The sequence below is a fragment of the Chaetodon trifascialis genome, chromosome 14 (assembly GCF_039877785.1).
Source record: "Chaetodon trifascialis isolate fChaTrf1 chromosome 14, fChaTrf1.hap1, whole genome shotgun sequence".
Lineage (NCBI taxonomy): Eukaryota > Metazoa > Chordata > Actinopteri > Chaetodontiformes > Chaetodontidae > Chaetodon > Chaetodon trifascialis.
In genome coordinates, this window is record NC_092069.1 from 10,164,590 (window position 1) to 10,186,599 (window position 22,010).

Sequence of the window (22,010 nt, forward strand, 5' to 3'; positions counted from 1 at the left end):
TTGGTTAAGAGTGCATTTTATTTTCTGTTTTTAAGACCTTTCTATTCAAAATGCACCTTCTCAACCAACTTTGTTTTCTGGTCATTTGGCTGATTTAGGAGTACAATATGACCTTTCCTTTCTTTTCTATCTCCATTTGCAAGATTTTGTCTTAAATCAAGAAAAAAAAGTTCAAACACTGCTAACAATAGATAAAGCTGCTTATCATGGCTTTAAGTAACGATGGAGACATTTTTATCCTCATATAATATATGTGGCAAGTGGTCAGTCAAGTGAGAGATGACAGTCCTGAATGTGAGAGAAATGTTTTTGTAGAAGTTATCACCTGTTACACTCCCCTTAAGCTGTATGACGTTCACAACACGTGAAAACAGACGTATGAAGAAAGCAATACAAACAATTGTGTAAACTGCAGTAGAGCAGTTCACTCTTCTTGCACGCCATTGAGAGTATTGGCTTACTTGTACAGCCTTTTAAGGATATAACAGTAAATCTTGTGTTCTCATAAACACATGGTCATCTAGCAGGTCTGCTTTTCTCTGCAACACCTACCTTCAACTAAGCAGAAATTTCACAACAAAAAGGGTCCGTTATTGTATGCCAATTGATTTCAGTGCATGTGTTACCTCTGAAGCAGTATATTTAGTGATTATGTCTTATTAATAATCATAATGTTACTGCAGTAATGGTTAAATTATGTGCTACTTTTGGATAGTAATTTTGCGAATTAAAAGTTAAACACAGAAGGCATCCAGGGAGGAAGAGGGTGCTCAGTTTTACGCCACTGAAATGAGCAAAATGAATACAACAATACACCCTAATTAACTTTCCCTTTGAAACCTTTCAGATTCAGTCAATGTAGCAAACTTTCATAAAATGTTCTGCACATATTCAATTCAAAACAACACACAGAAAAATCCTTTTCTTGCTGCTCATTGATGTTCAGCTGAGAGATTCTCTTTGTTCCAGCGCACTTTATTAGAGCACAGACTTCAGTGGGCAATTCCATATAGAGCCCGTTAATTGGACAGATAGCACAGATATATCTTGTGATTTGCCTGGCTTTTTAGCTGTTCATTGCTGGTAACAGAATTCTGCATCTTCTGTGGTATGTAGGCTCTGTTCATTGAACTGCATATCAAAATGAAACTATGAATAGAACCAAATACTTACAATGAGGCACTGTATATGAAATGCACAAAATATTGAGGCCATCTGCCATGCATCATTACAACATCATTTTCATCATTCAGTGTCACACATATAAAAAAAATAACCATACGATGTACACCTCTTTTCAGGAAGGAACACAATTCAACATGTCATTACACTTTTGTCCCAGTCGTATTACATTCTCAGTCTTTGATTCCTGAGCAGTAAGATGATATCTTACAATAAAAAATACAATATTGTCTCTCAACAAGGCCTGTTATTACTGTAGTCAGATTTTCAGACAAATTTTATCACCATTTATTGTCCATTTTTTAAATAAATTTATCCTTCTAATTATTGTCCAGCAAAATGAGTGTATATGTGCTGTATGGCAAAGTGTGTGTGCATGTGGGGAACATGAGGTTGTGTGTACAACCCTGATTCCAAAGAAGCTGGGATACTGAGTAAAATATCAATAAAAACAGAATGCAATCATCTGCAAACGAACTGTTTGCCAACAGCTGTTTTCCATAGTGTTCCTGAGCTCTTGTAGTAACATCCTTTATACAATCATGTGTTCACAAAGTGGTGACCCTTGCTCCATCCTTGCTTGTGAATGACTGAGCCTTTCCAGGATGCCCCTTTCATACCCAATCATGATACTATCACCTGTTACCAATCAACCTGTTTACCTGTGGAATGTTCCAAACAGGTGTTTTTGGAGCATTCCACAACTTTCCCAGTCTGTAGTTGCTCATGTCCCTACTTGTTTGAAAGGTGTTGCTGGCGTCCAATTCACAACAAGCATATATTTACAAAAATCAATGAAGATGACAAAGTAAAATATTGAGTATATTGTCGTAATACTGTTTTCAATTGAATATATGTCAATATAAGTTATCACATTCTGTTTCATGTTTCACACAGCATCAACATCTTTTTTGGAACTGGGGTTGTATAAAGATGCTATACCATAACTGGACAGGTATGTGATTATATTTTTGCAGATTGAGTGTGAGTCACATGTTATTTTCCCAACAAATTAACAGTACAGTATTCCAGCTCTATCTAAGATTGTGCAAACACGATTCCAGAGCATCATTTCCTTTTGCTATATAATTGTAGAGTCCATCTCAGAGCTCACAGAGTAAACAGTTTGTCCTTATAGTTATATGATAACTGGCAAGATTTACTTCACTCCATTCTAGAGTGACAATAAAGAAAGAGCTCAAAATAAGTCAAGGAAAGTTTCCATCTTCACTGCAAGGATTGTCGGACCTTGCATACATCAGGCCGTCTTGTCCGAAGTCTATAACAGAGCTCCAGGACTCTTGAAATAGATGTGTCATTATGTCTTTGAAGTAATACTGCACAAGAACATTCGTTACAAGTGTATCCAGTGATTAAATAAGGTACACTGAAAGAAGCAGTACTTTCCTGGAAGATTTTTCACATCAGTGGTGACAACAGCTTAAGTAAAGTTCATACTAGAAATTATTAAATGTTTTTGAAGCATGATTGTTCAGTAAACTTGTTACCACTAGGGTGGTGGCATTTCTTTGCCCACTAGGGTCACATTCTTGCAGTACGGTGCAATCCTTGAAATGCGTTTTTCCTGCTTCCAATGCAGTCTTTTTTCCTGGAATATTACTGTAGGTTTGTGTATGACAAAGTCCTTGCTTTGAATGCCAATGATCACATGACATTTAAACCTACACGTTGCTCTACAGTGCTCTGGCAGCTACAAACCATTAACTATAAATATATTTTGAGCTACATTTTGTCTGCTGAGAATGAGGTATGAGTTCACAGAGTGAGTGACATGTATGTGATTTCTGCACTGTTGTACTCATATCTTCCACTCCAGAGTTCAACACTGGCACTCCTGTGCACTGATTCTTGCCTCTGGGCCCTCTTCTGCCACCTGTACCACAGGAAGGCCTGCTCACTTGAGGACCTCTCAGGAGTACCTGAAGTCTCTTCTTCCACAGGTCTCTCATACTCCTGGAATACAGTCGCACACTCCAATGTTTCTACAATCATATCACCTGGCTCCATGTGTGGCAAGCCAAATGCAGGTACATCTTCAAGATCTGGTGGTGATGGATCTGTACTGGATGGAAGAGGATCTGAGGTTGGACATGTGGGTCCAAAGTCCATTTCCAGTGATGTATCAGGAGATACTGAACTTGGAGGGGATATTGTGACAGTGACCTGTGGTAGTGGGACTTCATGTAATTCAGAGGCTACATCCTGAGGCAAGGGAGCCAAGTGATACTCCACAGCTGGATCCAAAGAGACAGATTCTGCAGACTCTGAAGGATCCAAGGGGCACAGGGTGGCAGGGTCAATAGCGGGTAGGGTTGAACTTGGCCAATCTGACTGGTAAATGGGTGGATCTAAATCCTCTGTATTGGAAGGAGAGTCAACACTCAGGTCAAATGGCTCCGGTTCAGGGTCCATGAACACTGAGTCAAGATCATCTTGATCTAGAGATGTCAGCATTACTAAGTCAAAGTGGACCAGATCAGCATGATATATAGGGGTGGTATCAAGTGGTTCAGGAAGAGGTGGCCACTCTGAATCTTGGGATTCTGGTTCAGTGGTGAGTTGAGTTTCTTCTGAACTGGAAGCAAAAGTTGAGACTGATATCATTTGCTCTGGGGGAGGGTCAGATGGATAATCTGGAAGGGTAATCATGGGGTCTGGATTTGTGTCACTGTCGGTTGGACTTGCAGGAGAGTCTGTGTCTAGGTATTCTGACACTACAATAGATGGACATTTGATGTCAGTCTCTAAATTACATGGTGTAACAGTAGCAAAATCTATTGTAGGTGCATCAGAGACTGAGAATGGGCCTTGACTAATAGGGTCAGATGAGGACAACATGGGTAAGTCTGATGGTTTTGGCTCTAATACTGTTGGGTCTGCAGGATCTGGATCTTCTAATCCTGAATATGGCAATGACACACTTGTAGGGTTTTGGAACTCTTGATCTGGCTCATCCACAGAGACAGGGTCCACAGACCCCGAATCTGACATGATTTCATGATCGTGTTCCTCTGGTGGAGACACAGTAACTACAGGAACTGGATATGGTAGCTGCATCTTATCTCTTTCAATTAGTTCTGAGTCTGGGGATCTCAAGTCATCTGGGTGAGACGGTTCAGTGTCTGAATGGGACACATTAGCTGTGTCTATATTTATTAGCTGTTGAGTGATTAGCTTTTCCTGTTCCACTGTCACTGAATCCTTGGGGCTCTCATGGGCTGCCTTTGAGGAAACTGGCTCTGTACCATGTGTTGTGACTGGCTCATTAGCGACCATGTCAGATGAACTCACAATTGCATGGTCTGGTAGCTCTGGTTCTGGTTCTGTTTCAGCTCTAGAGGGAACAGCAGTCAAGTCAAATGGCTCCAGTTCGACTGCTCTAACAGAGCCTGGAAGTATTGGATCCAAAGAAAGTGGTATGGCACTCTCCACATACATTGACTGTGGACAGGCAAGAATGCTTGGGTCCATAGAGAGCTGTTTTGGCAGATTTCTGCGGGCACCTTTCATTTCCTCCTTCTCTTCTGGACAATTGACTGCTGCATCTGCAGTGCTTTGCCGGACAAGGACCTTGCTTCTGGCCTGGGTCCCCACAGACACTTTTGATACTTGGGGTTTCTTCTCTCTAGCTCCCCCAGTGCCTTTATCTGCTGCAGAGCTTCCATGTCCTCCTGCCCCTACCCCCGGCCCTGACCTTGATCCTGTCCCTGTCCCTGTCCCTGTCCCACCACCTAAACCTACATCAGCTCCAGCAGCCATGTTGCCACCTTGGGGAGACCATGTGTTGTAATGCTGGGTGAAAGTGTTGAAATTACTGTTGAAAGCGCGCAGCTCTTTACAGAGGTCCCTCCTCAGATCAGCTAGCTCTCGACGCATGGCTGAGACCTCTTCCTTCCATTGCATACTGATAGCTGCAGCCAAGGTGGCTGATTCTTTGATACTAGCCTGGATGGCTTTAGGTGATGGCCGATCTGGAGCACTAGATCTGGGGGATCTGAAGAGACTTGGAGAAACAGGTGGTCCAGACAGAGGTTTGGCTGTAGCCCCCATGTTATCTTGATATAGTCTGTCTCTTCTGATTGGGCAGCCTAGATCATCATGAGCCAAAGGGGCTGTGTCTGTCAAATCCTCACGCACACTGGCCTGGTCAGGTAAACAAGAGTCTTCCTGCACATAATTTCTGTCTGGAAGACAAATGTAAATGTGTATCTGTAATATGGCCACAGGTGTGAGCAGCTGGAGAGAATGTGCTTTTTACTGCCACAAAGTAGTAACATCAAATCATGCACTGAATGCCATGAGTCAAAATAAGATAATTGCAGAAATCTGCAACAACTAAATGCTATGCTTATGATTATTGCCCCAATTTACCCATCTGTATACCATAGCTGTGTATTGAGGATTTTTCATTCTCCGATTTTAATAATCTTTAATAGCCTTATACATTACAGTGTTGAAAACCAGTGTAACACTGGGAAAGTACTCCCATTTTGACTCATTTCCCGTAATGGTTTACACTGCCTTCTCAACCTTAATTTGTAGCATGCATTCTTCACATCTTTTCAATGCACAAAGGTGAAACTCCTGTCTCCCAGAACACATCACAGAGAATGGACAATATTTCTAATAAATGAGGTGTAAGAACAATCCTTGCATGCTCTTCTGCTTTCAGTCAAGGTAAGGAAATGTGTACTTTGTGCAATGAAAAGAGGCAAAGATGAGCAAAGCTTCCTAACCATTTTCCATCAATCAGGAAGTATAGTATGAACCCTATTGAAAATATGAGGTCCAGTTTGACAGATTGATTCGAAGCACCAATTGCCCCCATGTCCAAAATAGTGACAAAATCACATACCAAACCATACTCTGTATGCTAGGAATGCAAAAATATTTGAGTTTACTGAGAAAGCAGTGTAAGCAAACATTTACAGGTATGAAGAATTGATCATAAGCACATCTCCAGATGGCCACACCTATAACCCTCCCTATTACAGTCCAACTGATGTCATTAGTTCATGAATCTACTGTGGGAAGAGCTGGAATCCACTCAGACTTTTCTTCTGGACACTTTTTCTTCTTTTCTTCCCACAATCTTCATCTGTACAAGGACGTATCATTTCCTCTGTGAAGCCAGCAATCACGGGAATTCTTGAAACCACCAGCAGCTTACAATTTGTAATCAAGTTTGAGTATCAGATAGAAATGCACGTGTCAGCTGAGTACGGTTTAGATTTATTTGAACAAGTTTGCATATGTGATATACGTGACTAACCAGTGTGACAGTTCAGTCATTGGTATATTTATGGTCAGCTTTACATTATTGAATTTCCATGTCTAGACGCAATGGTGTGCAGGTCTGTAATGTGATCTTATTGTGTATAAACACGAGCTTTGCAACGGGACAAAATAATTTGTGTGAAGTGAACAATCTGTGAGTGAAGAGATTCATAGTATATGATGTGATATTTAAGTGAAAACTGGGTTTGCAAGGAAACAATGCATACTTTGCATATGGCAAATTCTTTGCCCAGTTTGCAATAAAGCTGTGAGTACGTTCACAAGGGTCACCATGTGGCATCTTAAAGAAAAACAGATTCCTGAAATGTAGTGGAAAAAGCAATCAAGTCCTTATTCTGACCTGATTTTTACTTCAGACAATTTCCATTTGTGGTTTTCAATAGGGTTCATAGCTTTACTCTCTGATGCATCCAATGGATGAGCAGATGAAGCACTGTATCCAAAATACAGTACAATGAACTAGCACAGCTCACAAGTGGTCGCTACAGTAATCATACGTCCATCAAAAACAATGGAAACACACAAGTGTGATTCATGCAAAGATGTGAAGCTGCTTGACAGTACAACCAGTTTGCACTAACTGTTCTATATTCATCCATTAACACACGTCAAGGCCAAATGTAAGTTTTTGGTGTCAATTTGTAAGTACTAACAAAAACACCAACATCCAACATGTCACACATTGCAATGTGCAAATTGATTTGATGTCTATTTGCCTACCTGTGGTAGACCTTATGGTGGAGGTGACAGTGGAGGCCATGGGGGGGATGCAGTCATCATCTTGGGAGTAGCCGGCCTGGATGGCTCGCAGGTAGCTGTGACTTCGGGTCCTGAAGCAGCCGGGCAGATCCAAGGCCTCCATGGCTTGGGATTCCACCTCACTGAACACCGACTCGCACACTGATTCAAACTGGCCATTTATTTCTGTTTCACTCACCTGTGAGGAACAAATGCCATAAGCATGCTTTCTCCATTGTTAAGCAAGTGAGGACATTTCTTTGTTCATCTGGAGATATAAATTGGTTGGTTGTAAAACCTGACATTGTGTTCTCTGTCAGTTTCCATTGGAATGAGAACAAGGCTCGCTGTTAAAATCAAATGAGTGCACACATTTCGATAGGCTTACAGCAGTAGAGAGGTCAATGAAAATGCGTTTTTATAATGTCACACAACAACGATTTTTGCATTTTTTGAGTGTTGCCTGGGAATTGTTCAGTCATATTTCCACACGAGTAGATAGTCTGCAGGCTGGTTCCTTTTGCTGCTGCAGCCCTTGATTTGTGTGAATACAACAATGTGACATAACTTTTCCTGAAATCAAGGTCGTACTGTGTGAGAGAGTTTGCTGTAAAAGATTTGTTGTTACTGCTGATGAGAAATATTTCTGTTTCCTGTTAAAGATGTGTATGATGAATCTTGTTATGTCTCTGATACAAATGATCGTTCACTGAGTAGAAATTGCTGGAAGGTTATGACTCTGTTCCTATTTGGCAATATCAAGAATCAAAGACAAGCATCTTGTTCAATTGGGATTTGGAATTAGTAAGAGTTTAGCTGAGCTTTTAAGACTCTGAACAAATCAATATTCCTCTCTTTCAAGAGGGAGATGAATATCTCAACAGCTCCTGCTGGAGTCTTGCAATGATCTGTCATATAAATTAAGTATAAGTAAGATTAAGTCAGAAAAAAGATATGTGGGTTTAAATGGTATATGATAAAACAGTGAAAACTATGACTAGGACTGCCATGCTCTTAACTTTAATTATTTAATTTTGCTGGAGACTCCCAGGGACCTCCTCTGGGACCCTTAGCAACCCCCAGAGTAAGAACCACTTCTCTCCAACACAAGGAAGGATTTGAAAACCTTTGCTAATTGAAAGGGTGCAGACTCACCTGGCTCACTTGGCTAACACAGCTAGCCTGACTGAGGGTGCTGACCGCCCGCATATAGCTCTGGTTCCTGGAGCGAAACTTGGGAGAGTTGTAGTTGGCTGAGGGGTCCAGGGCAATGCTTGGATGCATGTCCCTGGTGGCTTGCAAGTGGTAGCTCTGACTGAACAGAGAGAGAAAAGGAGAAGCAGGCAGGGAGTGGGACTACAGCCATGGTGATGATTTCTTAAGCAAGTCAATTAAATGCAATTTAACTAATAAATAAGCAGCTTGACTAGTGGCTACAGATGTAACATAATGACTAAACAATTAAGTGTTATTAAAGGCAGTGGAGACTGGTTATGACATTGCGTCTCTCTCGTGTCTCCCCACTACACTGATGTGTTCACCAATGTCCTTAAAAAGGCAGTTCGATTTCTGTTCTGCTGAAACATCCAATCAATGCTTGGAAATGAGGGAAATGCAAATCAGGAGCTAGTTAGTGAGCAAGCACTTCAGAGAGCACCCGGTGTCAGGCAGGTCAATTAAATGTGCTAACCCAGCAGAGCAAGAGAGATGTTCAGAAAACCCCGTTTGGTCTGAAATCTGCTGGAGAGACTCAGGGAAAAACATCGAGGAAGAAAGGAGCTCTAAGTAAACTAAAGAATACTATGTGAGTCACATTAGGAATTCCAAAATGAGGTTCCCTGCGCCAGATCTATTTCTGATGACAGGCAGGGATGAGTAAGCACTTTCTGGGCTTTTTATAGAGATAAACACTGGCGTTTGGCAGCGAGGAAAATGCTAGTGTGATTAAAAGTCCCTCAATCCATCTTGTCACGCTGTAGCAAAGCTGTGAGTATTTGCAAAATAATATCAACCTTCTCAACATCCCAGAGCAGAAACATCCAGAGATGAAGTCTGAACGAAGCGATGAACATAACGAAGCTGGAAAGGGGAACAAGTGCTGTCTCTTCACGTGATTAATCCCTCCAAACATTCCAAGTTCATTTTAATACAGTATGATTTTTACTACCATGCTGTAGTTACATACAGCAGTGAATCAAATCATATCTATATTATGTTTAATAGTGCCTTATGCTTTGCCAGTATGAGCAGATTGCCCCAGGTGACCTCTCATTGACTGGTCTTGAGTGTTTGCTCTGTGAGGCGTCCATATTGGGTATGTCAGCAGGGCAGAGAGCCAGCTGGCTCCGACGTCTGACCACTGCAACATGGCAGCAACGGAGAGGTAAGGGGAGGGGAGGCACTGAGCCTGTATTCACCTTAAGTCTGCAGCAAAATTGGTGATGTAGTTACGCATGTCACTGTTGATTTTATCCAGGCGGTAAGAGCTGTGGGTAGAAAAGAAAACAGAGTTACTGGGTCCCACAAGTGGGAGTTGGATGCATGTGACGACGGTGAACTGAATGTTTGCTGCGGAGCTTTCACCAAAGTGCTGCAAACATTAGGGTGATACAAAATGACCAACATGGCCTTCAAGATAATGATAAAAGTGGGAGAATGCTACAGTTACATATAGCTGGCAGACAGCATTGCCTGGTTAAGGCAATAGCTTATAAATGAAACGTTGTAATGAGTGTGTTATGAGTTTTGTTGCACAGTAGGTGCGCGCGCGCACACACACACACACACACACACACACACACACACACACACACACACACACACACACACACACACACACACACACTGTCCACCAGCACTAACAAACAAATTATAACAAAGCACTTGATGATGAAATGGTGCACACAAAAAACAATTACACTACATCATAAAATATACTTTCTTCTCCTGTGTGGCGAATTAGATTTGGTTAATTGAACCAAATGAGACTGACAAAAAAAAAAAAAAAACTACCTAACATCCTTCCGTGAGCAATGAAACTTAGTGGAGCTTTTTAGCTGACAAGATCAGACGTAAGTGCACCGGCTGAGGCAATACTGAGGCATACTTCATCCATCCATGCCTGTAAAGATGTCTATTATAGTCAGTTGAGTGAAGGGAGGCTGTTTTGAGAATGTGTTGGACCTTAATCAAATCATGCCAGAGCAAATTTCCTCTAATGTCTCTGATTGGTGCTAATGCACTGCCATTGTTGGCCCATATAAAGGCAGGGAAAGATGGGGAATCTCACACTTCCTGCCTTTCATGCTGTCACCAAAAGTACTCTTTCTGCGGTTGAAAAAGGTCCAGCCTCGACAATAGCTGTTGTGTGCTAATTTCTGAGAGGAAAGGTTCAAAGTAAGACGTTTGATTGAACAGTGTTTAGAACGTTAAGGAACAAGGACAATTCTGACATTGAGAAAGGATCGCTGTAGGATCGATGGCTTTGCAAGAAGCGTTAACGTACACTGTGTATCAACACGAGAGTGAGGGGATGAGGCCACGCTGAGACTTGGGTGAAATGTGTCTGCTAATCCAGAAAGTGGAAATCAGCAGATATGTTTCCTTTCTGACACACAAAATGCACTGCAAAGCCCTACGGAGAACAATTACATCTTCCAAACGGGTCCCAGAGGGGTGGAGGATAGCGAGAGGAGTGAATCTCATCTTGGTAAGAAGACCCTGAAGAAGGGAAGGTATGCAAAGTCAATGTGTTTAACACACTTCACGATCAGTCTATCCACAAACACACAAAGCTTGTTCTATTCAAGTATACTGAATGTTCTGTTCAAGCCATGTGCCAAAGGATCAAGAATCATACACAGCAGTTGATATGTTTTTGAACATCAGGCAGCAAGAGAGAAAAATTTCCCATCTTTTCCGTAGTATGAAGTGTAACATTCATAGCGGAGGCAAAAACGTGTCGAGAACAAGCCTTGCCGACAGAAAATTAGGCTAACTATGCATGACACGTCTTGCGCAGCCAAAAATCAATGGATTGGAATTCTGCTCTGACCTTGAGATCTGAGGGAAAATGCTCATACCCACTGCTATCTGAATGAGTAATTACATTATGTCGAATCAGGAATTATTGAATGCATTGCCACTGTTAACTTTGATTAATTATGGTGCCTCAAGAAGCTAATCTTGGATGGGGGGGAGGGCAAACAAGTGTGAGTTATTTTATAAACTGGTGGTGTTTAGAGTAGGACACAGTCATTTCAAAAGAAGTTAGCTGCTGGAGATTGAGGTTAATTATTGATATTCTTCTCTGCATGTGTGTGCACGTGTCAAGATAATAATAGCTATTAGATGCGATATATCTTTATTGATTGACTCAGTGACTCGTTGTGCTAATGCAGGATTGTTAAATTTGCCACATGTCATTCAGTTCCCATCAACATGAATACATTCTTTATACATCCTTGGCAGGTCCCACTGTAGCACGAAAAAGCAGATTCATATTCAATTTATCATAGCTGTCGGCTCTGCAGCTTACAGGACGTACAGGACCTGAGGGTGAGGTTGTAACGGAAGGGTGGTTGGGAGGGTGTAAATGGTTATTAATTAAAACAATCATTGACATCTAGCTTTCCTTCTAGTGCACAGGCTGTTCCAGCTCAGTGGGCCCTTGACTGTGATGTATTCGTTACTGGTGAGATGAACAAAGAGGCGATCCTGTCAACCATGAGAGCGACAGACAGCTTGAAAGAGGGAAAGATGGAGGGAGGTGACACAACCTGACAGCCTGTTTCTCACTATAACATGATTTGCTTCAGGGAGCTGCTGCTGTCAAATTTGTGTTTGGCCCATCTGAATGCCCCCTTGGGACATCAAATTGCTACAAGAGCAGGGGAAATCCAACCTACGCTATGTCTGTCTTGGATCCAATCTAATTCCATCCCAGCAAGCCTGGTGAAGCATCATTGTATGAGAGCTCTCATGTCAGGTGGCACTTGGTACCTGTGGCACCTCTTGTGTGCGGACTTAAAACGGAAACAGATATGGATCACAGCACGATGGTGCCAAGAATACAAAAAATGAAAACAGGCTCACTTCTGAACAAATGATGAGAGACACATCTAAAATAGAACAGAATGGAACTTTTATGTAAACTGTGTCCAAATCAAATCCTCTTCAGGTTGACAAAAAGACAAGAATATCTTTGTCCAAATAGTTGATTTCAAATGTTGGAGTGTAAAACAATGGTTGTGGATAACAGTGAGTATTTTCCCTTTGTTTGAAAGCAAAAAGCTGCTCTCACATCCATTTGGTGTCCTGTCTCTTGGGTGGTCTTTGGTACAAACGATCACAGAGCAGCCTGGTTTGCAAACATGAGTGTGCCGTGATCTTTTTCAAATAAGCTGATTTATGGGAACTGAAGTTATCATTTTTCAGTCACCTCTTGCTGCGCTTTGAAGCTGCCCAAGGTGGAACAGGTTCATTGGTAACAAGTGATAGTATCATGATTGGGTTTGAAAGGGCATCCTCGAAAGGCAAGGATGGAGTGAGGTCACCACCACTGAACGTGTGATTGTATAGTGGATATTACTCCACGGGCTCAGGAACACTTTGTAAAACTGCTGTCAGAGTTGTACATTTTTCTTTACTGATCTGTATCCTGTAACTCAACCTCACTGGTCTTCTTCTTATGGTGCTGTAAAGCTACATTTTCCTCTTGGAATAAATAAAATGTGATCTCATTTCACCTCTACTTTTTTAAGCTGTGACCAACACATGTACTGAGTGGGACATTTTAAGCTGAAAAACTCATCTGTCAGTGCTCGCTATGTGCTGGAGACACGGTTTCTAAATGATCTCACACATATTGCTTGTTATTCATAGGCCAAAATGCCAATATATAAATTTATCTGTGCTTAGCTAATATTGGCTGATACATCGACCCAGCTGGGTTATTGGTCTAGCGCTGCACCAAACCAGTCTCACATTGTTGCGATCAGTAAAAACGGGACATTTCTGAGGATGGCATTCTTCGAGTGTGTTCTGGGGAGTATCAGGACTCTTCATTCATGACACCCTAAATATCAACAGTGCTGCTGCTGCACTCAATGCAGAGGCAGGCCACACAGCCTGATCCATGCTGGTCAATATCTTTCTTTCAGCAGAACCCAGCAGACTCTCCGTCTAACCACTGAGAGAGCCATTATTCAGAGGGGCCTTGGAGTACAATAACTGCAACTGATAGCCCTTCCTGCTGTTGCATCCTCATAAATCATTCACTGTTTACAGCTACTCAAAATGGATTGTGTGGGGAAGCTTTGCAAGATGTGGAAAAAGGAGCACACCTCACTGTGGCTGCCTCATACATTACTTACATACTCTGAAAGAGCTGTTTGAAAGGCCAAAGGATGGCATCTTCTGTGACGGATATCAGTATGTTCCTGCCTGATCACAATCAACAAAATTTAATTACACTGCATCCTCTGGCTTATTATGAAAGCATGCACAGTACTACTTGAGGTCCATGACTGTATACGGTGAACATCTCTGGTGCCCTTCCTCCTGCAGCGAGACATCACGAAGCTGCCAGAAATACTTATCAATTCTGTTTGCGTGTATGCATACGGGTCAGCTTAACAGTGGCGATGCGTATTAGTGGATTCTGTGGGTGGTGCCCGCTGCGGTTTCCGAGCTTCCAGGGAAAAAGCTGCTCTGTACGAGCGAGTAGCAATTTAAAAACCTCTGCTGAATGGCAATGAGCATGTGGTCAGCGGCGTGAGGAGCGAGAGGAGGATATGAAAATAAGAGTGAGGGAATCCTCACTGTTAGTATGTGTATCGCTGTCTCATGCTGTGACTGTCTGACATCACATACTGCAGCGATGTGTCAGTCACAGGCCACGCTCTACACTGAGGTCAGACACAAGGTCATCCTTGCATAATGTCTGCAATTTATGTCAGATTATTTGCCTTTGGGCTCATGCAGACCAGAAGCAGAACAGACACACAGTGTGATTTATGCAGAAGTTGCAGCAGGACTGTGGAGAGTTTCTCTGCACAGTCCAGCAAACCTCCCTGAGTAACACACACCGCATAGAGGGCACTGTGCTCAACACACAGAGCAAGAGCATCCTAAAGCCTGAGCTGTCTGAACGCTGTCTTTAAAGAAACATTTCTGGCAATCTTACCCTACCATACCTGTAGTTTTCTCCTTTGTTCTTATCTTGCCGCAATTCAAGCAGTTCCACTGATTTCTTCCTTTCTTTCTCCCTCTCTTTCTCTGCCTACAGCCCAAATATGTATTCAACATTTAATCTTATCTAAATGAGAGAAAATTCCATAATTGATGTTGATGGAATAATACTTCTACCAGCTTTTAGCCACTTCAGTATTACCAAGTAATGTCAGTTGTCCAAGCATGTCAATCATGCACAAAGCAGACTGATTTTAAGTGAAGGAACAGAACACAGGTGATTGAATTGGTTGAAATGAAGCGAGGCCCACAACTGTTATTAAAAGCGTGTTCCTCTGAGGGCAAACTCGCCCCGTCGTTGCCCCTGCATAATCAGGTGCCTCTAACCTTTTCTGGCACATACCTTTGGTTAACTCAAAAAGAGCCTCTGAGGTTCATTTAAGCACAGTCAAGCAAGTTACTCCTAAGGCTTCCTCAAAAGAAATGCAAAATAAATGCTTCTAATTGTATAAAAATGACAATGCAGAGTACAGCCAGGTCTTTAAGATGCTGCTAAAAGGCCTTTGGTGGGGACTACCAAACTGAACTCAGACCTTGACTGGTAAATGCACTCAACATGCACAGCTCACGAAGCAGAGGAAAGGCAGATAAAACGCTGTGCTTTGAGAGAGCAGGGCTAGGATATTTTTTAAATTGTCACATTATTAAAATAGACTTGTGCATTTTTGTCCATAATTACTGTTTTCACATTCTGCTGTGAACAAAGAGGAACAGGTCCCTTTGAAGGAGGAACAGCAGTGAATTTGCTTTCTCGTAATGCCACCTTTTAAAAAAAATGACTCTGGAAAAGATTCATCTGCCACGCACAATATGATGATTTGTTGTCTGAAGTACTGTAAGAATACAATTTGAAACCACAATAGGGAGTAAAATAAGAGGATAAGTAATATTTGAATAGTCTCATTTATGAATTGATAATTGAAAAATTAACATCCAAAACTATTGGAGATAATGGGAAAAGGAAGCTTTAAAACACCCTTGCTGGATAACAGTGAATGAGAGGTGATGGCAGCATCTTTTGTATTTGTGGTTGGTGTCAGGACCATGTTTCATGCCACTGATGAACAAAAGATGGAGACGGGATGTGAGGTGCAACAGAAGGTGAGGCAGATATAGAGCAGAGAGATAAAACGGACAGTTGTCAGGAGATACAACACATAATAAAGCAGCAGGATAGAAAAGGGAGGTCGTTTCTGACCTAGAACAGCCACGGAGTAACCCCTGCTGTGTATCATCACTGTGATCTCACTCTAATATAATTGGTTTAGCACACAGACATAGTTACATCATCTATCTATATTTATGTTAATGATTGCACAATCCCAGCAAATACCTTGGGGGGAAAATGCTGAATGGTCTCTCAATTATAACATTACAACAGATGAGGCTACTCTTTATTGTATTACTCCTTTTTGGTGCAAGAACTCTATAATCTAATTTTATCCTCATCTGAAGGATTTGTTAATGCTGTAATCTTAATAACTCACTTGTACATCTTCATAGATTCTTGTGTTTATTTTTCTGTGACATTGTCTTCAGCTTGTCTCATCGTGTAATCCTCTTATGAGTGTTTTCTTCCGCTGCCGAGTTACCAAAACAAAAGCCCTCTATTTCCTCATCATTTAATGGGACACATCCCAGAAGAGCGCACTGTGCACTTTCTTGCAGTTGAAGATACTGATATGAATACCCATAAATGGATTCTAATGAGTGCACGGTTCAGCTATGGAGTGCTTGACACTGATGTGGTGGTGGGGCACGGGCATAAGAAAACTGCCAACACTGCTGAAGGGAACGTATTAAAGCAAATAAATAACAAGGTTGATATTCAAAGCATAAGATACTAAGCTGCGAAAAGGTGTACTCTTAAAGTGCAGTCTGAAAATAGGAAGAGGCATGTCTTGAGATTAATATAAAAATGTCTTAATGCATCATTCCATTCCACCACATTTCAGGGAATTACATGAGGAGCCAGCAGAGTTATCTGACTCCACTGGGAGATTATTTACTGAAAGCCACTACATGCAGAATTTGAAACCCAGTGGTTAGATCAAAAATCTCAGTGAGGTACACTCTGATCAGTGGGTCTAAACAAATACTGCACACATGTTGACTGGGTTAAAGAAGCAAAACTGGCAGATGATAGAATCACATTAACATCCTTCAAATGGCTACTTTAAGATCTGAAGATACAACATGAGTTAAGATGGTCATGTTCATGTTTCGTAATCTACACAAGCAGTGAAGTGAATACACAAACGGGGACATGCAAGAAAAAAAGAAACCAAACTGTGACCTACTGGAATCTTTACATGGCATGTGTCGTACCTCTGGGAGTCCAGCAGGTCCCTGGGTCTGACGATGGCTTTGACCAGGGCGTCAGGCCGCACCGACTTCTGAGGCGACGTCTTGGGGCTGGAGTCCGACTCTCCGCTCTCCTCATCCCCCATGGCTTTAACGTAGCTGCTGCTGCGCATCCGACGACAAGGGATCTCATCATCCTTCCCATCACCAGGGTAACCCCCCCAGTCATCCTGGGGCACCTGGGTGACATGGTGAGGGAAAATAGTCAATGCAATAACACATTTCTTGGCCACCTGAGGGCAGTGTATGACGCTGCGCACACAACATCGTCATATTCTCATTTTCTATGGCAGACGTGTTCGCAAACAGCTGCCTGTTTACACACCAAGCAACATCTGCATTTGTTTGTGAGCTGTGTTTCTGGCAGCCTGATGAATGTAAATCCAATATTCACGCTCCATTTAGCTGTGGTTTGGTCTCCAACAACTCATGAGGGAAATACCTGACTCTTTAGCTGCTAAATGCTCCAATATGCTCACAAGCTAGTCGCTAACTTTGTTGGTCTGCCATTTGGTGCTGTGCAGGTGGGGGGCAAGGGGTTTTTACGGTGATGCCTGCTGTGGCTGAGAATTGGAGAGTGCTATGCTATGAGAGCGGTGAGAAAACAGGAAAGTTGCAGCCTGTCATCAGAACAATATGCAAAAAGACAAAAAGCTGCTAAAAGAGTCCGATGATAAGACATTGGACACCTTTCACATTACGCTTTTTCATCAATTGTCAAACATTTTTGGAAAAGGATAGATTTTCCTTTGGATATTGTTATGTATCATCAATGACTCTTCTTTAAGATTTTACATTTCCTGTATCTTCCTAAAACACTGCAAGAGTGCAATCACCCTATCTTGAGTCTCCTAGAGGACCATGTGTTGTAGATCTACACGAAGCATTAAAACCATAAAAAAACTGCTATAACATTTTCCAGTGATGAAGCAATATGCAATTTGATTGACACTTGAATTGAACCCCCTTCATCTGGCACAGTTGGTTCCGTCTTTTCAGTTACACCATTTTCATAATGAGCCAACACACATTAAAACCTTCTCCCAGCTTCCACAGGTGCTCAGTGTTTGAGCTTTTCTGTTGTTTGGCCAGGTTACAAACCGCTGAAAACCTTGACTGAAACGCTGTTAGAAATTTGGCTGGCCTGTTAATCATAATTACTGGCAAAAGATAGCTTGAAAATAGAGAGAAGGAGCTATCTTTGCTCAGCCCTCTGTAGCTATCGCTTGTGCAAACCTCCCATCAAAACAAGCCAGGCACTATACATGTAGCAATTTTCTTCCACTCGTTAAACCAGGTAATTGAGTATCCAGACATCAGCATCACCATTATCCCATTCAGAGTGAGAAAAGGGTGTCTCACTTGCACTCACTGCCTGTCTTCACTACATATGGAGTGAATATTTCACTCTGAACAAGCAGCATCATAGCGGTCTTAAATGCAGTGTGTGAAGCACTCAGGAAGACAAAGAGAGCATCTTGCACACAGGTGCTCTGGCAGCACGAAGTCGAGGTTAATGCACTTTGACGTTAGTCTTGCAGGCTTTGCTCAGACAGACAATTTTGTTGTTAGAATTCATTTCAAGTGGAGGATGTAACTGGAAAAAAGAATGCTTGAGAATACAGATTTTTCTTGGTGGAAGTAAAATGTGGCTCCATCATGGTACACGCCATTATGCAACACGTACAAATGCTATTATATGATTCGAATAGGTTTCCTCATTGGAGACGGTTGTGTGGCTTATTAAAATCTGCTGGGCTAACTTCACCCACACATGTAATGAACTGATGATGATTGTTCACAAGCTCATTACACACAATACCACTCTTTCTATTGTTCTCCCTGACTCACACACTCTCATTTTCTTGCTTTCGTTAAACAGTACAACAGAGTTCAATTACTGTGACAACACCAGCAGCAGCTGAGTCAGGGTCCTCGCCTTTCCTACAAACAAACACACACAGATGATGCAGCTCGACACGCAGGCGCAAACACCCCCAACAAGCACAAACCCTTCCCACCTCTCTTGTTTTCTATTTTCCTTTTCTGATTTACCTTGTTGCACTCTGCTGACTGTGTGCGATGGTCACAGGCTTTAGCTGGACATGCATTTCCATGGTCAATGATCTGCACTCATAAAATATGACATTGTCAGTAATCATTAAATTCTATGTGGAAGTTGAAGGCTTCTGTGGTGCTGTATCCATCCATCACTTTAACATCCTGGCAGGCGGATCAGCTTCGGCGCGGTGCCAATCCACCCAGCTCTGGATTTCATTAACTTAAATCTGACTTGGGTCCATATTTCTTGGACTTTACAGTAACACTGGACCAGAGCTGCACTCAAGGAGAACTTTAAAATAGCCTCCCAATCTTTATCGATCATTAAATCCTGTATAAATGTGAGATTATAATGATAACACTGATTCCGTTTTCTTTCCCCCAACGCCAATCAGTGACTAAGTCGCTGCTCACAGGTTCACGACGAACTGCGTGGCAGCTGACTGGCTGCGGGAAATGTCAGGAGGAGATAGGCTGAATCCAAATGTCACTAATGCGTCAGACACATGACTCTAATCATTTTCTGATGCAAATGTCATCCACTGGAAAATAACAATTGAAATGCAATTATTATTCAAGAAGAAACAAAAACAGAGATGATCCTTTCCAAGAACACACTGCTGAAAATAAAGCACATGAAAACGAAGGAAAAGCAACCGGAAGAAACTGCTTGTGTTAACAAACATTTGAGAGATGTCACTTTTATGAGACGTAAAATCCATCAGCCGCACTGTTTACATCATAAAAAAAACAACTTCCCTGTGACACTAATTCTACTAACCTCTGGCATCAGTGCACGCCCACCCGCAATTACTATTCTAACAAGTGTCACATCAAATCAAAACAGCCCGGATAATTGATCAATTATGGCTTTATTACAACCTACTCTTTGTTAATCACAGACCATGCCGGGTCAAAGCAGCCTTTGACTCTTATGCATCATCGATGTTGTGGCATTAGCATGATTAATCAGGATTACAGTGTGTCCTCTGGGTCTGTAATGCTCGGCTGCGAGTTTCACTGCAAGGCTGCGGTGTTACATCATGAGAAAAGGTAACGGCAAATTGTGACAGAAAGAGGCGCACAAGCATGCATCTCAACCAAAAGAGCAGGGACACAACCGTACAGAAAAGCACATGAATTAAGAATGCATAAGCTTACTCTGATGCCCTCCATCCAAAACACGCACTCACACATACACGCCCACACCGGCATGAACGCACACTCAACACACACACACACACACACACACTCTGATAAAAGCCATTCATCTCCCCTCCAAAGACAGGCATGCACCAGCTACCAAATGGAGTCGATGGGTTAATTAAGTCTTGGAGGGGTTTGATATTTTTAGACGTCTAATTACTGAACGGAACGCCAGAGGACAGGCGCAAGCTGTGGTGAGATTTGTTTAATTTGGATTCGCTGATAAACTGAATAGATTGTGGGGTGTCGCCCTGTGAAGATAAAGAAACTGTGTGTGCAGCAGTGCGCCCGTATTGATTGCTGGGGAAACACACATGGCGTCCCAGCATGCTTTGTGAAGCCTGAGTGCGGATGCTCGCCGACACGGATGTTCACCTTGACCTAAAGATTCAACAAAGGGAAGACATGGCATCCATGTGCAATTACTTGGGGAAGTTTCGACTAAAAAAACGCGTTCTGCTCGACAGTGGATTTCACAGCGGTGACGTAAAGCACCTAGTGAATATGAGCCGAGGTTTGTGTGAAAATTCACAGCTCAAGTGTGAGATTCACATTTAAAGTTGCGCTGTCACAATAACAGAACTTCTACTTCCTCTAATTAACTGGATTGTGCTCTATAAAGAACAGACATGACTTGGGGAAAGGTATTTATATATCATATTTATGACCGAGGTTTTCTTGACACCCACCAAGGTACTCCTCGCACACACTGTAAGCCCAGGCTGTTTTGGCACTTCAGCTTTCCCTATAAATAACATCGGAGGAATGGTTCACATGCATCTCATAGCAGGATAGTGCAGACATTGGCATATTGTGTCAACCTTTACTTCCTCTGCTTTGATCTTTGAGTCTGCAGGAGGCCTCAGGGAGTGGGGTATGTATATGTGTGTTCAGCTGGGTGGTGGGGCTGGGCAGGCCTCAGCCAGCGCTCCTGCAGTGCAGCAGTGCATTTCATTGATTAACTCTGCGGTTCTATCTATACACACCACCTCTAGCACAAAGAAACATAAGTCACTGCCATTTCAGTGGAGTGAGATAGACAGGGAGACACAGAGAGAGAGAGAGAGGATAGGAGGGAGGTAGGATAGAAAAATGGATAAATGGCTGAGAGAAAGAACGACAGAGGAAGGAAGGGAGAGAGTTAGAGAACGGTTCAATCATCAGTAATCCCACCCACCAGCCTCCAGCCCCTCATTTCCTGCCACAAGATTGCATGGGTTTGCTGTGCGAGTCTGAGAAGGTGCTGTTTTCTTTTATCTGTCTCTGTCTTCTCTTCCCACCTCGCAGGGGAGAATGAATACGCGGATTCCTTACTAGACCTGATTAAACACCCACCGCACGCCCACCGCCAACTCTTCTTCTCTCGCCTTTCTCTTTCACACATACACTGCCCACCCACACATGCGACATTGTAATGTCTGTGTTCATCTTGTCTTCATGTTGTTTATTTACTGACACTTTATGCTATCAGATGTTAGCACAGAAGTGTAAATAGACACGCTTGATAATAAAAGGAAACAGTCGTGAACTGGAAGGTGAGTGAAATAATCCATAATCTGGTCCTTTTGATTCTTATAGTGTTACAAGCCAAAAGCCAATGTTATTTCTGAGATTAACTCTGAATCCAAGTCTAACACTAAGAGCCTGACAATCACCAAACATCTATTGTCAGTGACAGCCGTGTTTTTAGCAAAATGACCTCAGTACATATCGATATTAATGAGAATGCATGCATGCATGCGTTCCTTTTTCTTGACCTGAAAGTCTTCTGACTCTTCCTATCACTTCACCTCTCGCCCACCTACATTTAAAAACTCGCAGCCGAAATTCATAAACACTCAGAAGTCAAATTAGGAAACACAGGACATGACAACAGAATCAGACTGGAT

General features: G+C 42.2%; 1 protein-coding gene across 7 annotated transcripts in view; it reads right to left on the reverse strand.

Moving 5' to 3' along the window:
- dlgap2a (discs, large (Drosophila) homolog-associated protein 2a) overlaps positions 1-22,010 on the reverse strand; it is a 107,803-nt gene that overhangs the window by 22,876 nt on the left and 62,917 nt on the right. For 3 of the 7 annotated variants that reach the window (XM_070979349.1, XM_070979350.1, XM_070979347.1), the window contains 5 exons: positions 16,819-17,033; positions 9,657-9,725; positions 8,395-8,554; positions 7,222-7,438; positions 838-5,387 (listed from right to left, as the gene is read on the reverse strand). In XM_070979349.1, coding sequence (XP_070835450.1) covers positions 2,959-5,387; positions 7,222-7,438; positions 8,395-8,554; positions 9,657-9,725; positions 16,819-17,033 — 3,090 coding nt within the window. In that variant the 3' untranslated portion in view covers positions 838-2,958. Of the gene's footprint in view, positions 1-837; positions 5,388-7,221; positions 7,439-8,394; positions 8,555-9,656; positions 9,726-16,818; positions 17,034-22,010 lie in introns of those variants that run through there. The other 4 variants (XM_070979352.1, XM_070979351.1, XM_070979348.1 and 1 more) reach the window with 3 other exon arrangements.